At 43.8% G+C, this 16,890-nt stretch overlaps 1 protein-coding gene across 1 annotated transcript; it reads left to right on the top strand.

Moving 5' to 3' along the window:
* Nucleotides 1-434: 434 nt before the first annotated feature.
* Nucleotides 435-15,264, top strand: UNC93B1 (unc-93 homolog B1, TLR signaling regulator). The gene is made up of 12 exons (XM_039354333.1): nucleotides 435-584; nucleotides 1,034-1,137; nucleotides 3,972-4,113; nucleotides 6,105-6,258; nucleotides 6,388-6,549; nucleotides 6,870-6,999; nucleotides 7,196-7,289; nucleotides 7,450-7,574; nucleotides 8,231-8,413; nucleotides 8,497-8,770; nucleotides 9,219-9,337; nucleotides 11,965-15,264. Exons 1-12 carry the CDS (start codon nucleotides 575-577, stop codon nucleotides 12,277-12,279), a joined length of 1,812 nt encoding a protein of 603 aa, XP_039210267.1. The 5' UTR covers nucleotides 435-574; the 3' UTR covers nucleotides 12,280-15,264.
* Nucleotides 15,265-16,890: the final 1,626 nt, after the last annotated feature.

The following is a 16,890-nucleotide window of genomic DNA, read 5'->3' on the forward strand; positions in this document are numbered from 1 at the left end:
AAACCAGAAGGAAGATGAGTGACCCTGGGCTAGTCACTTTCTCTCACCCCTAGAAGGAGGAAAGAGCAAACCACTTACAAAAAACGTTGCCAAGAAAACTATACACATTACTCCAGGCAGCATCAGGAGCCCAGAGTGCCCTGAAGACACAAATTTAAACACACTTCAGCTGGGATTACCATAATGCTAAATCCAAACTAGTCTGGGTTACACTTGTTGTACCAGCCCAGTTATTGCTGTTTGTAAATCATGATTTATAGTTTCACATGTGCTGCCAGTTCAACCACCTGTGATCTACCGGTAGTCAAATCAGCAAACACAGCCGCTCTGATTCCCTCCAGCACCCCAGAGAGAAAGAGAGCGCCACCCCTGAGCGCCAGGCTGCTCTATCCCTTTAAGAGAGCGTTTCTATACACGTAGCTCCCAGCCCAGCCCAGCCCACCCGAGGCGGAAAAGCGAAGTGAATCTTCCGTGCTTCTGAGGGTCGCGTTAAAAAACCAACAACTTTAGTCTTGCTTCATTCTGCGAGGAGCGTTGCGCTTGCAGGACAGCTGGCCTCAAAGCGGGAGCGGCCATGGAGGAAGGTACGTCCCCCACCCCACCCCACCCCACCTTCTGGGCTGGGGAGCATGGAACAGGATTGAGGGCAACTCCAGGATCTCCCCAATCATCGCGTCTCTTTCGGGGCTTCTGCTCTTGCCTCGGCTCCGGTTTTGTTCTTTAAAAGTACAGAAAGTACATAAGACGCGCGATCCTGCTGTGCCTCCACCTTAGAACCACTTGATCCGAAGACACCTCGCGTTTTAGCCCTTATCTGAATGGCGCTTTTCCTTCCCTGTTGCCCGCTGTTCGGTGGAAAAGCGGAAGGTTTGGGAGTAAAGAGCAAAGCAGAGAGCGGGCTTTGTGGAAAGAAGCCCTGCGCTCTCGGGATCCGAGGGCAAGACTTGTCGTCCCTGTCGGACGCAGAAAGCAGTTCCGATACCGGGGTGCACGGATTTGTTGGACTTTCGTTTCCTCTGAATGTTTCCTACAGGCGGCAACATGTACGAAGAGCCGCGGGGGGGCGGGGTGCCTCCTGAAGGACGCGAGATTGATGACGTGATGAACGGACCTGTCCAGAATGGGGCAGATGTGCAGGTAAGAAATGCCTCCCTTGCTCAATAATATCCAGGATCTTCTTCAGAAGCTAAGCGAGATGACCTCTAGTTGTAGGTTAGCCTGGGAAGTCATAAAAGCATCCCAGAATAAGACAGTGGAAAATCACTTATAAATTGTTAGGAGAAAAATCCACTCACAATATGGAACTGTCTTATGAAATCACTGTGTGGCCAACTTGGCTTAAGGGTATCTAACTTTTTAATAAATCTAAGGTAGCTTTCCCCAACTTGGTGCTTCTCAGAGATATGGGTTTTCAGCTTCCATGGGATGCCAGACTCGAAAAGATTATTCTGAGGAAATTGTCTTGTGTAGGGCAGAGGCCCCCCAACCTTTTGGACACCAGGGACCGGTTACGTGGAGAGAGGTGGAGAGAGGTTTTTCGTGGACCGGAGAGGGTGTGGTTTTGTGTGTTGTCAGCATCCTGTAGATGGGGCTTTCCTTATTTGTGTGGACTGGTTGCTGGCATGCCGTAGCCTGGTACTGGTCCACGGACCAGGGGCTGGGGACCCCTGCTGTAGGGTGTGTGTTTGTCTGTGTATTCTGTTTGTTGTAAATTGTTTAGAGCAGTGGTTCTCAACCTGTGGGTCGGGACCCCATTTGGGGTCGAACGACCATTTCACGGGGGTCGCCAAACAACACAGTCCGCCATTTTTTCCCCCTTTTCCTTAGCTGTGCTACTCCCTTTTATTCTATTGGCTTTTGAAAGCCAATAGAATAGACTCTCTCGAATAGAGTCTAATTCTATTGGCTTTCAAAAGCCAATAGGAATTGTCCAGGCTGTCTCTGCCCTGCTGAGCCCGCCAAAAGTCCCATTCTGCAAACGGTGCTGCACCAGTTGAGTAGTCCTCAACTTACAACCGATTGGGGGTCGCGACATTAAAAAGGTTGAGAATTACTGGTTTAGAGAGTTTAAGCCAGGGCTTTTCAACCAGTGGTACGGGTACCACCTGTGGTACATTGGCACCTGGCAGGTGGTACGCGACCATCCTAGAAAAGTAGCAGGGGAGGGAATGAACTGAACCGGTGGCAGCACTGCACAAGCCTGAGAGATGGCTGGAGCTGCAGGGCTGTCAGGGCTCAGCGGAAATGCCAGGATCATCGCTTCTTCGGGACTGTCAGGGCTCAGTGGAAGCACCAGGATCAGCGCCAGGCTCCAGCTGGAGCTCAGCACTGATCCTGTTGCTTCTGCTGAGCCCAGAAGAAGCGCCGATCAGCTGGAATATTGCAGCATCTCCAGGGTCTTGTGATTTACATTCAGATGCTTGGCAACTGATTCATATTTATGATGGTCACAGTGTCCCAGGGTCATGTGAAGTGACCAAAACCTGCTGCAACCACCCAGCAGACGGGGGGAATAAAAACCAAACACCCTCCCACCCCACCCCTGCTCCCAATCCTCAACAGAAATGCTCACAATGAAAACCTCAGGCAGGAGAAAGAGCGCCACCAGGTGGGCAGGCAGGCGTCTTGCTCGGCTATGGCTTGGGGGGCACTTTTTTCAGTGCCATTGTAACTTTGAACAGTCACTAAGCGAATTGTTGTAAGTCGAGGACTACCTGTACTTTATCACTTTTTTCCTTTTTGGGGGGGGGGGTCATCAAGTTTTTGACACCCTGCTAGGCGACTGGTGGTACTTGGATGTTGCCATATCCTAAAAGTGGTACAATGGGTGAAAAGGTTGAAAAGCCCTGGTTTAAGCAACCTACTTTTTTGGAGGGGGAGAAGGGCTAACATGTAATAAGTGATTACCTTCTTCATTCTTATTTTTTCAGAACTAGTGCTGGAGAGATGGAGCCTGCCCAGTCTTACCATGTGTATGTATGTATGTATATATGTATGTATATATATGAAGTAATATTTTGCAGTATGGCTTTAAACCAGCTTTTCAACGCATAAATATGCAATTGTTTCGTACAAGTTACAACTTTCTTCAATATCTTTCTCGGGGAAGTGTTTATTTTAGAGCTGGAATACTCTGTGGCATTTTCCCAATGCTTAAGCTGCAGTATTTTGTCAAGGTGTTGGAAGCAATCTTTGCTACCTTGATATGTTTATGCCCTTATAAGTGCTAGGGGGATATTTCCTCCTTTGTTATGACTTGCACTTTCATGCACCTTCCAAATTTGCTGTGAACATGATTGGATACAATCCTTGCATTTCCCCTCCCCCCCCCATTTTCACCATTTTTACAGAATGGTCATTTCTTGCATACAACATTTAAGTGCTGAAATGTATGACTTTGAAAGCACCAAAATGAGATAAAGCTACTAGCATCCATAGACATGTTAACATATTACCTAAACAAACTTAAAAAAAAACCTGAGTTATTTCCAACCATTAAGAAACATATGTATATAAATTAGACCTGATGATGAAATGCCATCTAAGGACTTTTAATTCTCTTAGATGAAAAGTTCTCTCTGCAGCAATGCCATATGTATTCTTTCATAGAAATGATCAACATTTTTTAAAACTTGGATGCACAATAATGATTGGGTGAAGCCTCCCTTTAGTGTCCGTGTGTGGAGAAGCCATCTGCATGTATTATAATCATACTAAAAGTTTTACCTATACATACATATGTACGTATGTGCTTATGTATATGCTCCTCAATACTTAAACTACTTGCATTCATTGCATGTCTTCCCCAAAACAGCCTTACATTGGACATTAGAACTCTTAAGAGTGTTACTAACCTTCTTGACTATAATCCTAGCTTTGATTGCAGGTCTGAAATATGTCTGTCTGTGTGTGTATCTTAACCCACTTCACAGAGCATTTTTCCCAACTCCTTATGATGCTTCTGTCTTCAGCTGGAGAATTTTGTGGAGGCTCACGCAGAATACAATGAAGAAGAAGAAGAGCGAAAGTACTTCCGCCGTAAACGTCTTGGAGTTGTCAAGAATCTTTTGGCAGCCAGCATGGCAGGGATGCTGACCTATGGGGTTTTTCTAGGTAGGTATTGCAGGAATTAACCATTCTCTCCTTCGGCCATAGAATTATTTATTTAATTTATTGCTAGACAAATTTACAAGGCTGTCTATCTACCAGAAGAATTATGGGTGGCAAACAAAAATAAAAGCATAACACAAATATCAAAATCAACTTAAACCAAACATACAGAGTCCAGCACCCCCCCCCAAAGTCTCATACATGTAGATCACATACAAGCATGCCAGAGCTCCATCAACACCCTCACCTCTGTATGGAGTAAAGCAGGGGTCCCCAGCCCCCAGGCCGTAGACTGGTACCAGGCTGCGGCATGCCAACAACCGGACCGCACAAACAAGCAAAGCCCCAATTGTGGGATGCAGGCAGCACATAAAACCACGCCCCCTCCGATCTGTGGAAAAACCTTCCTCCACGGAACCGGTCCCTGGTGCCCAAAAGGTTGGGGACTTCTGGAGTAAAGCCAATCTTTACTGCCTTCCCTTTTTCATTTTTTGGAGAGTTTTTAAATAATTAAAAAAACCCAAAGAGCATATAAATGAGAAAAAGAGAAGTGTTGAAAACAGTACAGATAAAGGAGAAGAGAAGTACTTCAAGACGCATCTTCTGAACTTCTTTACAGAGATACAAATTTTTATGTTTCTCCCTCTTTAGGATGATATAATCCCCTTCTTCCATATTCAACCTTTTTAATCTGAAAATCCAGAAATCACTGGTTTATTTTTATCTGTTTTTAGCAAAAGTCCAATCTTTCATAAAGAGTGCTTATTATTTTGTCCCTAGTCAAAAAGGTTTTCATGGCCTTATGGAAGGCCAATAGAGTTAGGGCCTTCTGTACTGTGGGGGAGGGGGGGGAGGCTATTCTGTAAGGTAGCACCAGCTACATTTTGGCTCTGCTTCCTGGCCCCCACCAAGTAACACTGCTTCAACAAAGGAACGCAGTGTATGACTATTTTGTCCAATCTAATCTGCATGAGATTCTACTTGCAGAGTTTGCTATATACTTCTAAGTTAAACAGGAGATCTGCAGAGAATTAGTCTGTAAGATGCTAAGAAAAAGACGCAGGCATGTCTTGAGCAGAGGTTTGAAGCTGCAGGACACAGCTTGACAAATTGAGTTTATTGCTTCTTATATACTTGTTACATACATAGGCTTTACCATTAGATACTGACAAAGGTTTCTTCATTGGAAAATGTCTTCATGTAAGCAACTATTTTCTAGTAACACATTACATGATCAAAGACCAGGTAAAGAGCAAACACAGGTAGAAAGAACTGACAAAGACAGAAAGAGATAGGAAGGAACTTAAGCATATTATCTGTTTAGGTAGGTGAGGCATTAAGTCAAAAGGGTATGACTTTCTGGCTGCTTCACTGGGACAAAGGGTATCAAAAGGTTATGAGATTTGTGGGGGGGGGGAAGCACGGCAGTTTGCTGCGCATGCATTTTTCCCCACATTAGTCTTGTGCCCCAAGTAAATTGTAGGGATGTTAGTTTAGACATTTACTTTTCCATTTTTCAAATATAGAGCAATTGAGAAGCGTTATTGTCTAGAACTCAGAGATGATGTGCAGGATTTGTAAAAATCCACAACTGTTTTTTAAGCTACCAAGAATATATTCAGACAGACATGTTAAGCTTTCATTCTGTTGATTCTGTGTTACTCTAGAAAGATAGCTAAGTTTCAGATGGGATAAGCTTCTTGTTAACAGGATGAAGTAGATTAGGATCCTGGAGAAACAAGGGTGTGCTTTTTTTCGTCTTTTCTGAGCATCACTATAGTTCAGTTCCCACATCATGCAGAATCACAACTTGGCTTGCTTGGTTTGGGATTGATGTGCTGTGAAAACTCAGTCTTTGTGGTTTGTAAACCATAATTTGTGGCTTAATGCAATGGATGAACACGGTGCTGAAGATGGAAGCTTTCTGCAGCAGCCAAATGACAGACCAAGGGCCAAAAGGATCAATCCTTGAGTTTTCGTGTTGTCTTCCACAGGTCTGCTTCAGATGCAGCTCATTTTGCATTATGATGAGACCTACCGGGAGGTAAAATATAGCAACCTTGGACTACAGAATATTGATAGCAAAATGCTGCTCGGCATTAGCATCACACCCCTTGCTGCATTTCTCTATACTCCAATATTCATCAGGTAACGCTATATACTGGATCAATGTTCTTTCTTCTACACAGACTCTTAGTGTGGCTTTAGAGCTTTAAAAGCTCTAAAGCCACGCCTTCAGAACATCCAGAATCCAGGTCCCTTTCTTTATCTTTCCAGATTTTTTGGCACTAAATGGATGCTATTCTTGGCAGTGGGCATCTATGCACTTTTTGTCTCCACTAATTACTGGGAGCGCTACTATACTTTGGTACCATCTGCAGTGGCAATTGGGGCTGCCATTGTACCTCTTTGGGCATCTCTGGGCAACTACATCCTCAGGTGAGCCAGTTGCAAAGATTGGGCTGGGAAGGAAAAAAATATATGCTGAGCTACAAAGCTGGCTTTATCATATTTATTAAACTTTCTGCCAGCTTGATAGGTATCAATGCAGATTGACCCAGGTATTAAAGCTGTGGTGGTGGGGAAATGAATTGCCAACTCTTTGGATGCTTCTGCTTTGTGTAAGCAATGCATGGCTGCTCCATATGAAGAAGCAATATACAGTTTAGCTTAAGCTTTACAGAAGTCTCCTGGGAATGGGAAACTATGCTTTGTCCTGCCAGGCTAACCCATGACCTCTTTTTCTACACCTCTAATAGGATGGCACAGAAATACTATGAACATGTGAACTACAAGCTGGAACATGTCCAGGAGCAGAAACGGGCACCACGTGGTGCCTACAATTCCTACATCATTACCTTTGAGGCAGTCTTCTATGGCTTTTTCTTTGTGAGAACTCAACACAACCAAGTTGATTTGGGGGGAGGAAGAGATGTTAGATAGTGCCTTATGCTGTCCTCCCTTGTCAGCTGGGAAACGACAGCTCTGCTGCTAAGCTCAACATTTCAGAAAGGTTCTTGGTGTGGCTTTTAATTTTCTCCCACCACTAATGAAATTGACAGCTCCTTCTGTTCCTCTTTTCCAGCTGAGCTTTGTTTATGCCGAGTTTCCTATGTTTTTCTTCTTGAAGAATTATCTCTTCGAGCTGAACCACACACTTTACGATGTCAAGAATTGTGGTGAGTAATATTAAGATGGCAGCTATGATTTGGCCAGGCTGTTACATACCTGGCTTTTCCCTTAGGAGGTGTTAAATCACTTGCAATGCCATCTCCTCTTCTTCTCCACCACTTGTCCAACTGGGGACTCAAGTCAGTCCAAGATCTCTTTCTTTTCTAGGGACTGCAAGTCATGGGATCCTCATTGGGTTCAATAGTACAGTTCTCCAGAAATTGCCTCGCAGCAGTGAGCTCATCGTAGTGGAGAGCGTGCTGATGGGAGTAGCCTTCCTCTCCATGCTCATGGTATGTGCTGCAAATATTTATTTATTTAATAAATTTATATGGCCACCCAACTTGCCCATGGTGACTCCAGGTGGTGTACAGCATTAAAAATCAATAATATTGGTTGGCTAACTTTCTATTTTTAGATTGTGGAATCTGCAAAAGTAATACCTTCTATAAGACAGCCTCATTCCCATCTGGAATAGTCAAAAGTATTGGTTGATGAACATGTTCCTGTTTTGCATGGGTTAGCAACACATTTTGATCTCCAAGGCATTACACATCTGCAGGAGGATACATGTAAACGCGGATATCTAACTAATGGCTATGTTGCTGCATTATGACAAAAGTAGCTTGGTTGTAAATTGTCCCCTAATATATTAATATATTATATATTACAGCTGTAAAGCTGAGCAGAAATACTCTATTTTTCTATTTTGCTTCTAGAAGGATGGAATTAAGCCTGAGGATAGGTCTGCCATTGAAAATGCTAACCCCTTTTAGATTCGTTCATTCTGTAATCTCTAATATTTAAGCAAATGAGCGACATGTTGAAATAAATGTATTTCCCTGATCCAAAGAATTTGCTTTCACTGATATGGGGAAAGTGGGAGAAAGTCGAGAGATCTACTTCTTCCCTGTCCTTGTCATCCCCCAATGGCCTTTTGTTCCCACAGGTGTTGCTTCTTTGTGGCTCAGCTTATCGCCCCACGGAGGAGATTGATCTGCGTAGCATTGGATGGGGCAACATCTTCCAGCTTCCCTTCAAGCACATGCGAGATTACCGCCTGCGCTACCTCCTCCTCTTCTTCATCTACAGTGGCTTTGAAGTGCTCTTCCTTTGCACCGACTTTACTTTGGTACGTGTAAACTTCTCAGATAGGAGGGACTGAGTGCACAATGACATCTGTAAGCTAATGCTTTCTTTCCTCATCTGTTACAGAACTATGGTGTCTGTTGTATTGGCCTGGAACACATGGCTTATATTCTCACTGCTTATGGAATTGCATCTGCTGTTGGCTCTACTCTGGTACTAACTATGCTGAGGCTGCCTCGTCAAGGTCCACTGCTTACTGGAGCTTCTATTCACGCCATCCTCTTGATTGCCCTCTTCTGCTGGGAGCCTCAAGCCAAAAATTTAGCTGAAGCACCCATAATCTACCTGGTGGCTGCTTTCTGGGGCCTTGGCAGTGCCCTCAACAAGACAGGACTCAGCAGTGAGTAAATAATGTTTTACTTTGTGTCACAGGTTCCTCTCCTGGAACAAACAGATCTTTGCTCCTGTTCTGCTCCAGACCAAATGGTACTTGTTGGACTCTCTGTGTAGCAGGAAGTACATCAAGCCAAGCTGAATAATAAAAATAATTTCCTTGGATGACGTACTACATGATGATTAGTTGAAAATTGCTTAAAAGGCATAACATTAAGTTTTTGAACTGTTTCTTACCTGAACATCCTCTCTCTTCACTAACCAAGATGGTTTCTTTATCAATGGTTTGCACCTTGGGGTGCTTTCTTGTTAGCCAGGTTTTCCTCCCATTCTCAGTAACTTTCCAGCCAATTAGTGTTGGATTACTGATGGGAGTAAAAAAAAAAGAGAGAGAGAGAGAGAGAAAACAAAAATCAGTCTCACAATTCTGTTGATGCACCACTCCTTTCCTGCAGCACTTCTGGGGATGCTTTATGAAGACAAAGAACGGCAGGATTTCATCTTCACCATCTACCATTGGTGGCAAGCCTGCGCCATGTTTGTTGTTTATTGCTGGTCTAATCTGCCCATGAAGGTGAGTGAGGGAGCCACGCACAAAAGAGAATTCTCCAGGTCAAAGGATAGAACACATCCTTTTATTCTTTGGTAAAATGCAGATAAGATATAAAGTGGGAAAGGAGGGGAATTTCTCTGATCTAGTGTGAGCCTCACCTGGGAAGAGTGAAGTAATGAAGAAACCATTAAGGCAGAAGTGTCAAACTCACCATGTCATGTGACGTGTCGCAACGTATCGTGACTTTTTTTCCATTGCCGGTAATGGGGTGGGCGTGGTTTCGGCATGATGCATCTGGCCCACGGGCCGGTAGTTTGACACCCCTGCATTAAGGCAAAACTGACAGAAAAGATTACTCTGCTTGAGAAAGATAAAGGCATTAAAAAGAAACTCAACCTTGCCTTGATTATGTTTGCTTCCCTTCACACTTGGCAATAAAAAAGAAAAACTCTAAAGCAGCAGTTCTCAACCTTGTGGGTCGCGACCCTTTTGGGGGGGTCACACGAGCCTTTCACAGGGGTCGCCTAAGACTATCGGAAAACACATATTTCCGATGGTCTTAGGCAGGGCTTGTCAACGCCTTCTCTCCCTCCCCCCCTCCGCACCACCTCACTTGTTTGTGGAAAATATGCTGCTTGGCGGCAGTCTGCACAAACTCTACCAAATGTGCCCTGCAGGGGGTGCATGAAGAGCGCAGGCACAGAGCAAGGCCCTGCCTTCCCCAGAGACTCATTGTGCAGCAACCGAATTGATTTCTTCTCGTGCACGCAGGTCAGCAAAGGGGAGGCCACCGCAGCACCCAACTCCTGCGCCCGTCAGCTGGCGACCCCCGAACTTGCGCTTGTCAGCTGAGAGGTCTGGCGACAGCCGCCAATCTCCTTTACCACCCCGCCTGTCCTCGACTCCTCCTCTGCCCGTTCATGTCAAGCCCGCCAGGGCTTGACAGGGAGAGAGGGAGGGAAGGAGGAAGGGATTCCTCTCCTAAGCTTGAAAGCATGATCGGCTTCCCAAAGGCACCACAATCCTCACGAAAGCGGGGGGGAGAAGCAAAGGGGACGAGAAAGCTCACGGCGGGCTCGAAGGAGCACCTGTCAGCATTGGTGACGAGAAATTCCCCACAAACCCAGGGAAGGGGTGGAGAAAAGGAGCCCCTTTGGGAGGAAACCGCCACCTTTTTCTCCTTGGCTTTGCACTTTTCTGTTTCTCAGCAGCCGGGCTGCCAAGCCTCTCCTGGCTGGAACTTCCTTTCCTTCCCTCCCTCTTGGTCTCTTCCTCCTTCCCTCCCTCTCCCATTGTCCCTTCCTTTGTTCCTTCCTTCCTTCCTTCCTTCCTTCCTTCCTTCCTTTCCTTCGCCTCCCTCTTTGGCCTTCCTTCCTTTCCTCTCTCCCCTTGTCCCTTCCTTCCTTCCTTCCTTCCTTCCTTCACCTCCCTTAGTCTCTTCCTCCTTCCCTCCCTCTTTCCCCTTGTCCCTTCCGTCCTTCCTTCCCTCTTGTCCAGGATCGGGGTGAACCTCTACAGCTGATCCGCACTTTTGCAGAGCAGCCAAGAAGCAGGTCAGCTGTAGCAGCTCTCCTTGGCTCCTGCCCAGCAAACTTGCTTGAGCTTTGCTAGAAAACATGCCACTTGCTAATTTAGCAGAAGCGCAAATCAGCTGTAGCCCAGCGCTGATCCTGGGGCTTCTGCTAACTTAGCAAGCAGCATGTTTTCTGGCGAAGCTGAGCAAGTGAGCTGGGCGGAGCTCTCCTCTGCCAGCCTGTCCCCCTCCCTTTGTCCCTTCCTGGGCACGGAAGGGGGGAGGAAGGAAGGGATGAAGAGGGAGGGAAGTAAGGGAAAATGAGAGAGGGAAGGAAGGAAGGAACAATGGAAGGGAGGGAAGGAAGGAAGGGACTAAGAGGGAGGGGAAGGAAAGGAAGGAAAGAAGGAAGGGACAATGGGAAAGAGGGAGGGAAGGAGGAAGAAACCAAGAGGGAGGTGAAGGAAAGGAAGAAAAGGAAGGGACAATGGGAGAGGGAGGGAAGGAGGAAGAGACTAAGAGGGAGGTGAAGGAAAGGAAGAAAAGAAGGAAGGAAGGGACAAGGGGAGAGAAGGGAGGGAAGGAAGGCAGGCACCCATCCCAGTCCCATCCCAGAGACCCACAGATTCCCTCCCACAGGCACTCTGCAACCTGAGTGATCAGCTGGCCACGCCCCCTGGCCATTGATCACGTGACCCTGGGACACTGTGAACGTCATAAGTATGAATCAGTTGTCAAGCATCCGAATGTAAATCACATGACCCTGGGGATGCTACAACAATCATAAGTGTGAAAAATAATCATAATTCGCTTTTTCAGTGCTGTTGTAACTTCAAACAGTCACTAAGCGAATTGTTGTAAGTCGAGGACTACCTATACTTTCCCATTTTTTCCTTTTTTTTTTTTTTGGTCAAGTTTTTGATACCCCCGGCGAGCTGGATGGGGGGTTGGGGGTCACCACAACATGAGGAACTGTATTAAAGGGTCGCGGCATTAGGAAGGTTGAGCACTACTCTAAAGCAAGGCAAGATACTTTGTGCAACTTTGCTGACTTCCTCCTATACGAGGTTCAGGACAAAATAAAGGAGCACCTGCATTTTGCTGTTTTGTAACTAATAGAGGCTTTTCCTTCCAGGCTAAATTATCCATCCTGCTTGTTACTTTGTTTGCTGCGGTGTTCTCCTATATATGGATGGAATGTAAGATAGCCCAGAGTGTTCCCCACCGTCTCCCTAAGATTCCCAAGCCTCGCCACAAAGTGCGAGGTTACCGCTACCTGGAGGACAACTCTGATGCAACTGATTCAGAGGAAGAAGAGGAAGAGGGCGAGCAAGAGGAGGAGGAAGCAGAAGCCAATGAACCTGATGGCCCACCACACTGCCCTCGGCGGAGGAGACAACATGCCTATGGGGAGGCCTTTGGGGAAGAAGTTGGGGATAACAGGGGGTAATTCCTGCTTTGCTTTCACTATGACCCTTAAAATATGGGCCAAGATATGAATCTCAAGTGCCTTAGATTTCAGCTTCCCCCTACATCACTAACGTTTTCTTCCTGGGGTTGTTCCTGTAATGTTTTAACTTGGCCATGGAAAGACTGTGTAAATTATGTCCTTGAGTTGCTTTTCGAGTTTAGTAAATCTGGGTCCATGTTTTAGTTTGAAGAATGGGTCATTTGAGTGCTTCGGAGCATGATTGTTTCCTTGCAGATGTTTCATTATCCAAATTCAATAACATCAGTGTGGTAGAGAGTGAGGTTTGCTTTCATTTTATATTCTAGTGGCTTGCTCTGTCAGTGTTGGTGGGAGTGGGGTTTGCTGGGTCATTTAAAATAGGTCATTTGTAATAAGTCGACTTTAGGACTCCCCCCTGCTTTGTCCTCACTCTCTAATAGTCGAAGTTACTAGGTACTCAAGTGCAAATTTCCTTGAAACAGCCTTCATGGATTGTGAAAGATAGGTATTTTCAAAAGTTATTTATGAGATAACCCTTGGGAAGCAGGGAAGGAAAGAGGGGTATACTGATACTTAACAGGTAGTTATGAGATAGCTCTTTCAAGCAAAGAAAGGGAGACAGCTATACTGACCTTCCTTATAATTTAGATATACAATGATATATACAAAAATACTTTAAATCCATTTCTAAGGTGACTATGTCCATAAGTTTACAATAAATAACAAACTAGAAATGTCAAGAAAACCATTTAATATTTGCATTTAATCCTTGTAATTTAGTACTATTGTAGACAACATTTTAAAGCATAGGTGTCCAACCTTTTGGCTTGCCTGAGCCACATTGAGTAAAGAGGAATTGTCATGGGCCATATATCAAATTTATAATATTGTTAATGTATATAAATACCAAATTTCCTTTATTTTTTATTATATCTTGTGGGGCCACATTACTAGCTGACCAGGGCCAGATGTGGGCCATGGGTTGGACACACCTGCTTTAAAGTGTCTCTGTGATGATAAAGAAGAGAGACAACTGATAAGTAACTATCACTGATATCTAAACATACCTTTCTGCAATAGTTTTGAATGTGATCAAAAGATACTATCTAGAAATTTGGGAAAAGGGATTTAACTACATACAGATGCTTTTCCGTATTGTATAACACCAGATTCACCACATTGATGTTACCTGAAGACTCTGATGATACCAATCATCAGTGTTTTCACATTGTACCACTTTTAGGACATGACAATATTTGAGTACCACCAGCGCTTAGCAAGGTGTCAAAAACTTGATAACTTAAAAAGGGGGGGATTTGGGGCTTTACTGGTTACATTCGTTGTTATAGAAATGACTAGTTTATAATATTATGGAAAAGTAAAAAGTTGAGGTTCAGTGTTAATGCTTCCTTCCTATTGCAACAGTGGAACTAAGAACTCAGTGCTTTTTCTTTTCTTTTTCCCTTCTCCCCCTCACTTTTCCCTTTTTCTCTCACCCTTTGCTCGCAACCCCCTCACCCTTTGCTAGCAAAGCTTTTCGCTTGCTCTCATTCACACACACACATTGCTCACACAAGCTTCTCCTTTGCTCTCATTCACTCACACGTTCGCAAAAGCCCCTCGCTCACTTTCACTCACCCTTCGCTCGCAAAGGCCTCTCTCTCTCTCTCTCTCTCTCTCTCTCTCTCTCTCCTCACCGCTTCACTAACAAAAGCCTCTTCTCTCTCTTTCTCCATGTGTTTTTTTTCCTCTCCCGCCAAAACCTGCTCCTTTTATAGCTTCTCCTCTCTCTGCCTCCTCTTCCTCCTTTTCTCTTCTGGGTGTGCCAGAAGCTCCAATCAGCATGCAGCCGTGCGTGCAGATCCTGGGGCTTCTGCCGAGCCCTGCAGCTCCAGCTGGTCTCCAGGTCTGTGCGGCACAGCTTTAGCTGCTTCCCTCCCCCGCTACACTTGGCTAGGGGTCACGTACCACCTGCCAAGTGCTAAAGTACCACCGGTGGTACGCGTACCACCGGTTGAAAAGCTCTGTTTTAGAGTCCTCATTTAAAGACTCTAATTTCCATCACTAAGCAAAGCAGTTATTGGGCAAAACATCACAGGACTACACACCTTAGCAACAACAGTTCTGGTAGTCCTGGTTACAGTCATAGACAAGCATCTCACACTACTCCTGATCTGTTGTGGTCATCTGGTTTCAACTTCCCCCACCCACTACCTCCTCCCCATCCCTATCAGCCCCAGCTGACCTTGACCATTTTCCTCCTGCTCTTGATGAAGCAGTTACTGACCCTTTGCAAGGCCTTTATGAGCCTCTGTGATACCTTGCCAGTAGCTACCTTGGCTGTGCCTACCTCATTCAGGGAGAAGAAGAAGATAGCAAAAGTCAGCTGGGGGTAATGGGGAGATGGCAGGGGTAGGTGGCAGTGGCAGAGGGCAGGGTGGTCAAAAAGACCAGAGATTGGGAAGGAATAGCCAGTTGAGAATTCAGTCATATGCAATGGTTGTAATGCAGGAGGATGCCAAGCACTCAAATTTTGAGCACGTGACTGCAGGGGCACTGCAAAAGATGTAGCATTGGGAGCCAATGGTAACTATCATTTGTTCAGCACCACTGTAACTTTAGTCACTGAACAAATGATCATAAAGCAAAGACTATCTGTAAAGGTTTCCTTTCCCAAGTGAAAAATATGACTGAGCAGATCTTTTTTTAATACCTTGTAGAGCCAAAATCAAGAGAATTTAGAACTAGGATCTTGTCTCTAAAGTCATTATCATCTCCCCCCACCCCCCAAAAAATATAACATGAAATACATGTAAAAAATGTATATGTATATATATATGTAAAAACTCAAGAATCTCAGGATACCAAGGAATACTTAATTATTGCAACAAAAATATTGAACAATATTTAGCATTTTATTTTTTATAATAAATTTTATGGTATTTTGAATAAAGGCTATGCTGAACCAAAGATGCTTGAATCAAAGATGATGGAGTCTGTCTGTAATGGTGTACTAGTTCATTGCCACAGGCTTAGCTTCTCTGATATCCAATGTTTATCCAGTAGAACCATATAGTAATTTATGCTGGGGAGATTGTATCCACACTAGAGAAAGCAGAATAGCTTTTGTTGGTTTGGTATATTTTTTGGAAGTATTTTCTGTTAGCATCATTTCTAGGTTATGAGTGAAATTCCAATTGTCTGATGCTAGAGAGTTGTTCTTTTTCTATGGACATTCCAAATATTTTATCCACAACAAAAAGCAATGCCTTCTGCATACAGAGAAGGCCATTACTGTCACATCTGTGCAAATTCTTTTTGGTCAAAATCAGTCCCATTACTCCACTAATAATCATTGCTGGTATCTGTATAGCAGAATCTATACAGATGCGCTGGTCATCTTTAACTGGGCGAAATGGTACGTTATACAGCAACAGTTTTTTAACCAAGTACTTGAGATTGATTAATTTACAGAGTACATCTAGAATCTGGGATCCATGACTCTTGTGGATCTGAAATTTGCCAAATGTTATAAAATTATCATAAAACATATTATGACATAATACAAAATGTCATAAAACACTTTCTGTGGTCAACTGATGTTTGACTGTGCTATACAGTTCAACATGGGCTACTTTCAGGGCAGAGATCTCTGAATATCTCCTGGAATTTTAAAGAAGTTTTTAAAGAACTTTTCAAGTACATTAGAAGCTCTACCAAAGTTGAAGGCATTGAAGAATCTGGTAAGAAAATATCTCTGAAATTATAACCCAACAGGTCTCAGGTCATCTATTCACAACTAAAAAAACACAGTCTTTATACATAGCAGAAAGATTAATTAGAGACACATCATAAGAATGCTGGGAAATTAATATAAGACTGTGCACTAATTATAACAAGCCATGTGGGGATAAAATCTGACACATAAAAATATTAGTTCATGTTACAGCAATATTTTCTAAAGCCTTACCACACTGTTAACAGTAAATACTATAGCAGCATACTCAAAAACAATATTTGCATTTTCAATATGCCTAGGTTAGAAAATAACTTCCTTTCTCAGTAGATAAAAAGGGAACTTTTTTTTAAAAAAAAGGTCATATTAAAAGACAATACATCCCTGAAAATAATTAATTTTTTTATCTCACCTTTATGACTTTATGAGAAATTCAAGGCAGTGAACATACTCCTTCCTTCTCATATTTTCTCCACAACAGCACTATAAGGTGGATTGGGCAGAGAAAGTGACTGGCTTAATTAATCCATGTCATATTACAACAAAATCCAGATGTAAATAAAACTTTTTTAACTGAATAAATGATGCTTTAATTCAATCGGTGGATTAGGGAACTTTCCCAATTTAATTGGCAATGGAGCATTGTACATAGAAATACTTTAAAGGGGATACTATTTTGCACTATAAACGACAAACATTTCTCACATAGTCAAGCAACTTTAGATTGGCATCTCCTTTTGAAACGTTTCCATTGGGAGTATGGCAACTTTCCTGCTTGTTACAGAATAACAACAGGAAGTGCTTCCTCTGCTGTTTTTTTAAGTGTTACTATTCATCAAGTCTCGCTTTCGTTTATTTTTTCATTGTGAGTAGAA

The sequence above is a fragment of the Crotalus tigris genome, unplaced genomic scaffold (assembly GCF_016545835.1).
Source record: "Crotalus tigris isolate CLP2741 ecotype Arizona unplaced genomic scaffold, ASM1654583v1 scf7180000018550.1270297659:1495590, whole genome shotgun sequence".
NCBI classification, from domain to species: Eukaryota; Metazoa; Chordata; class Lepidosauria; order Squamata; family Viperidae; genus Crotalus; species Crotalus tigris.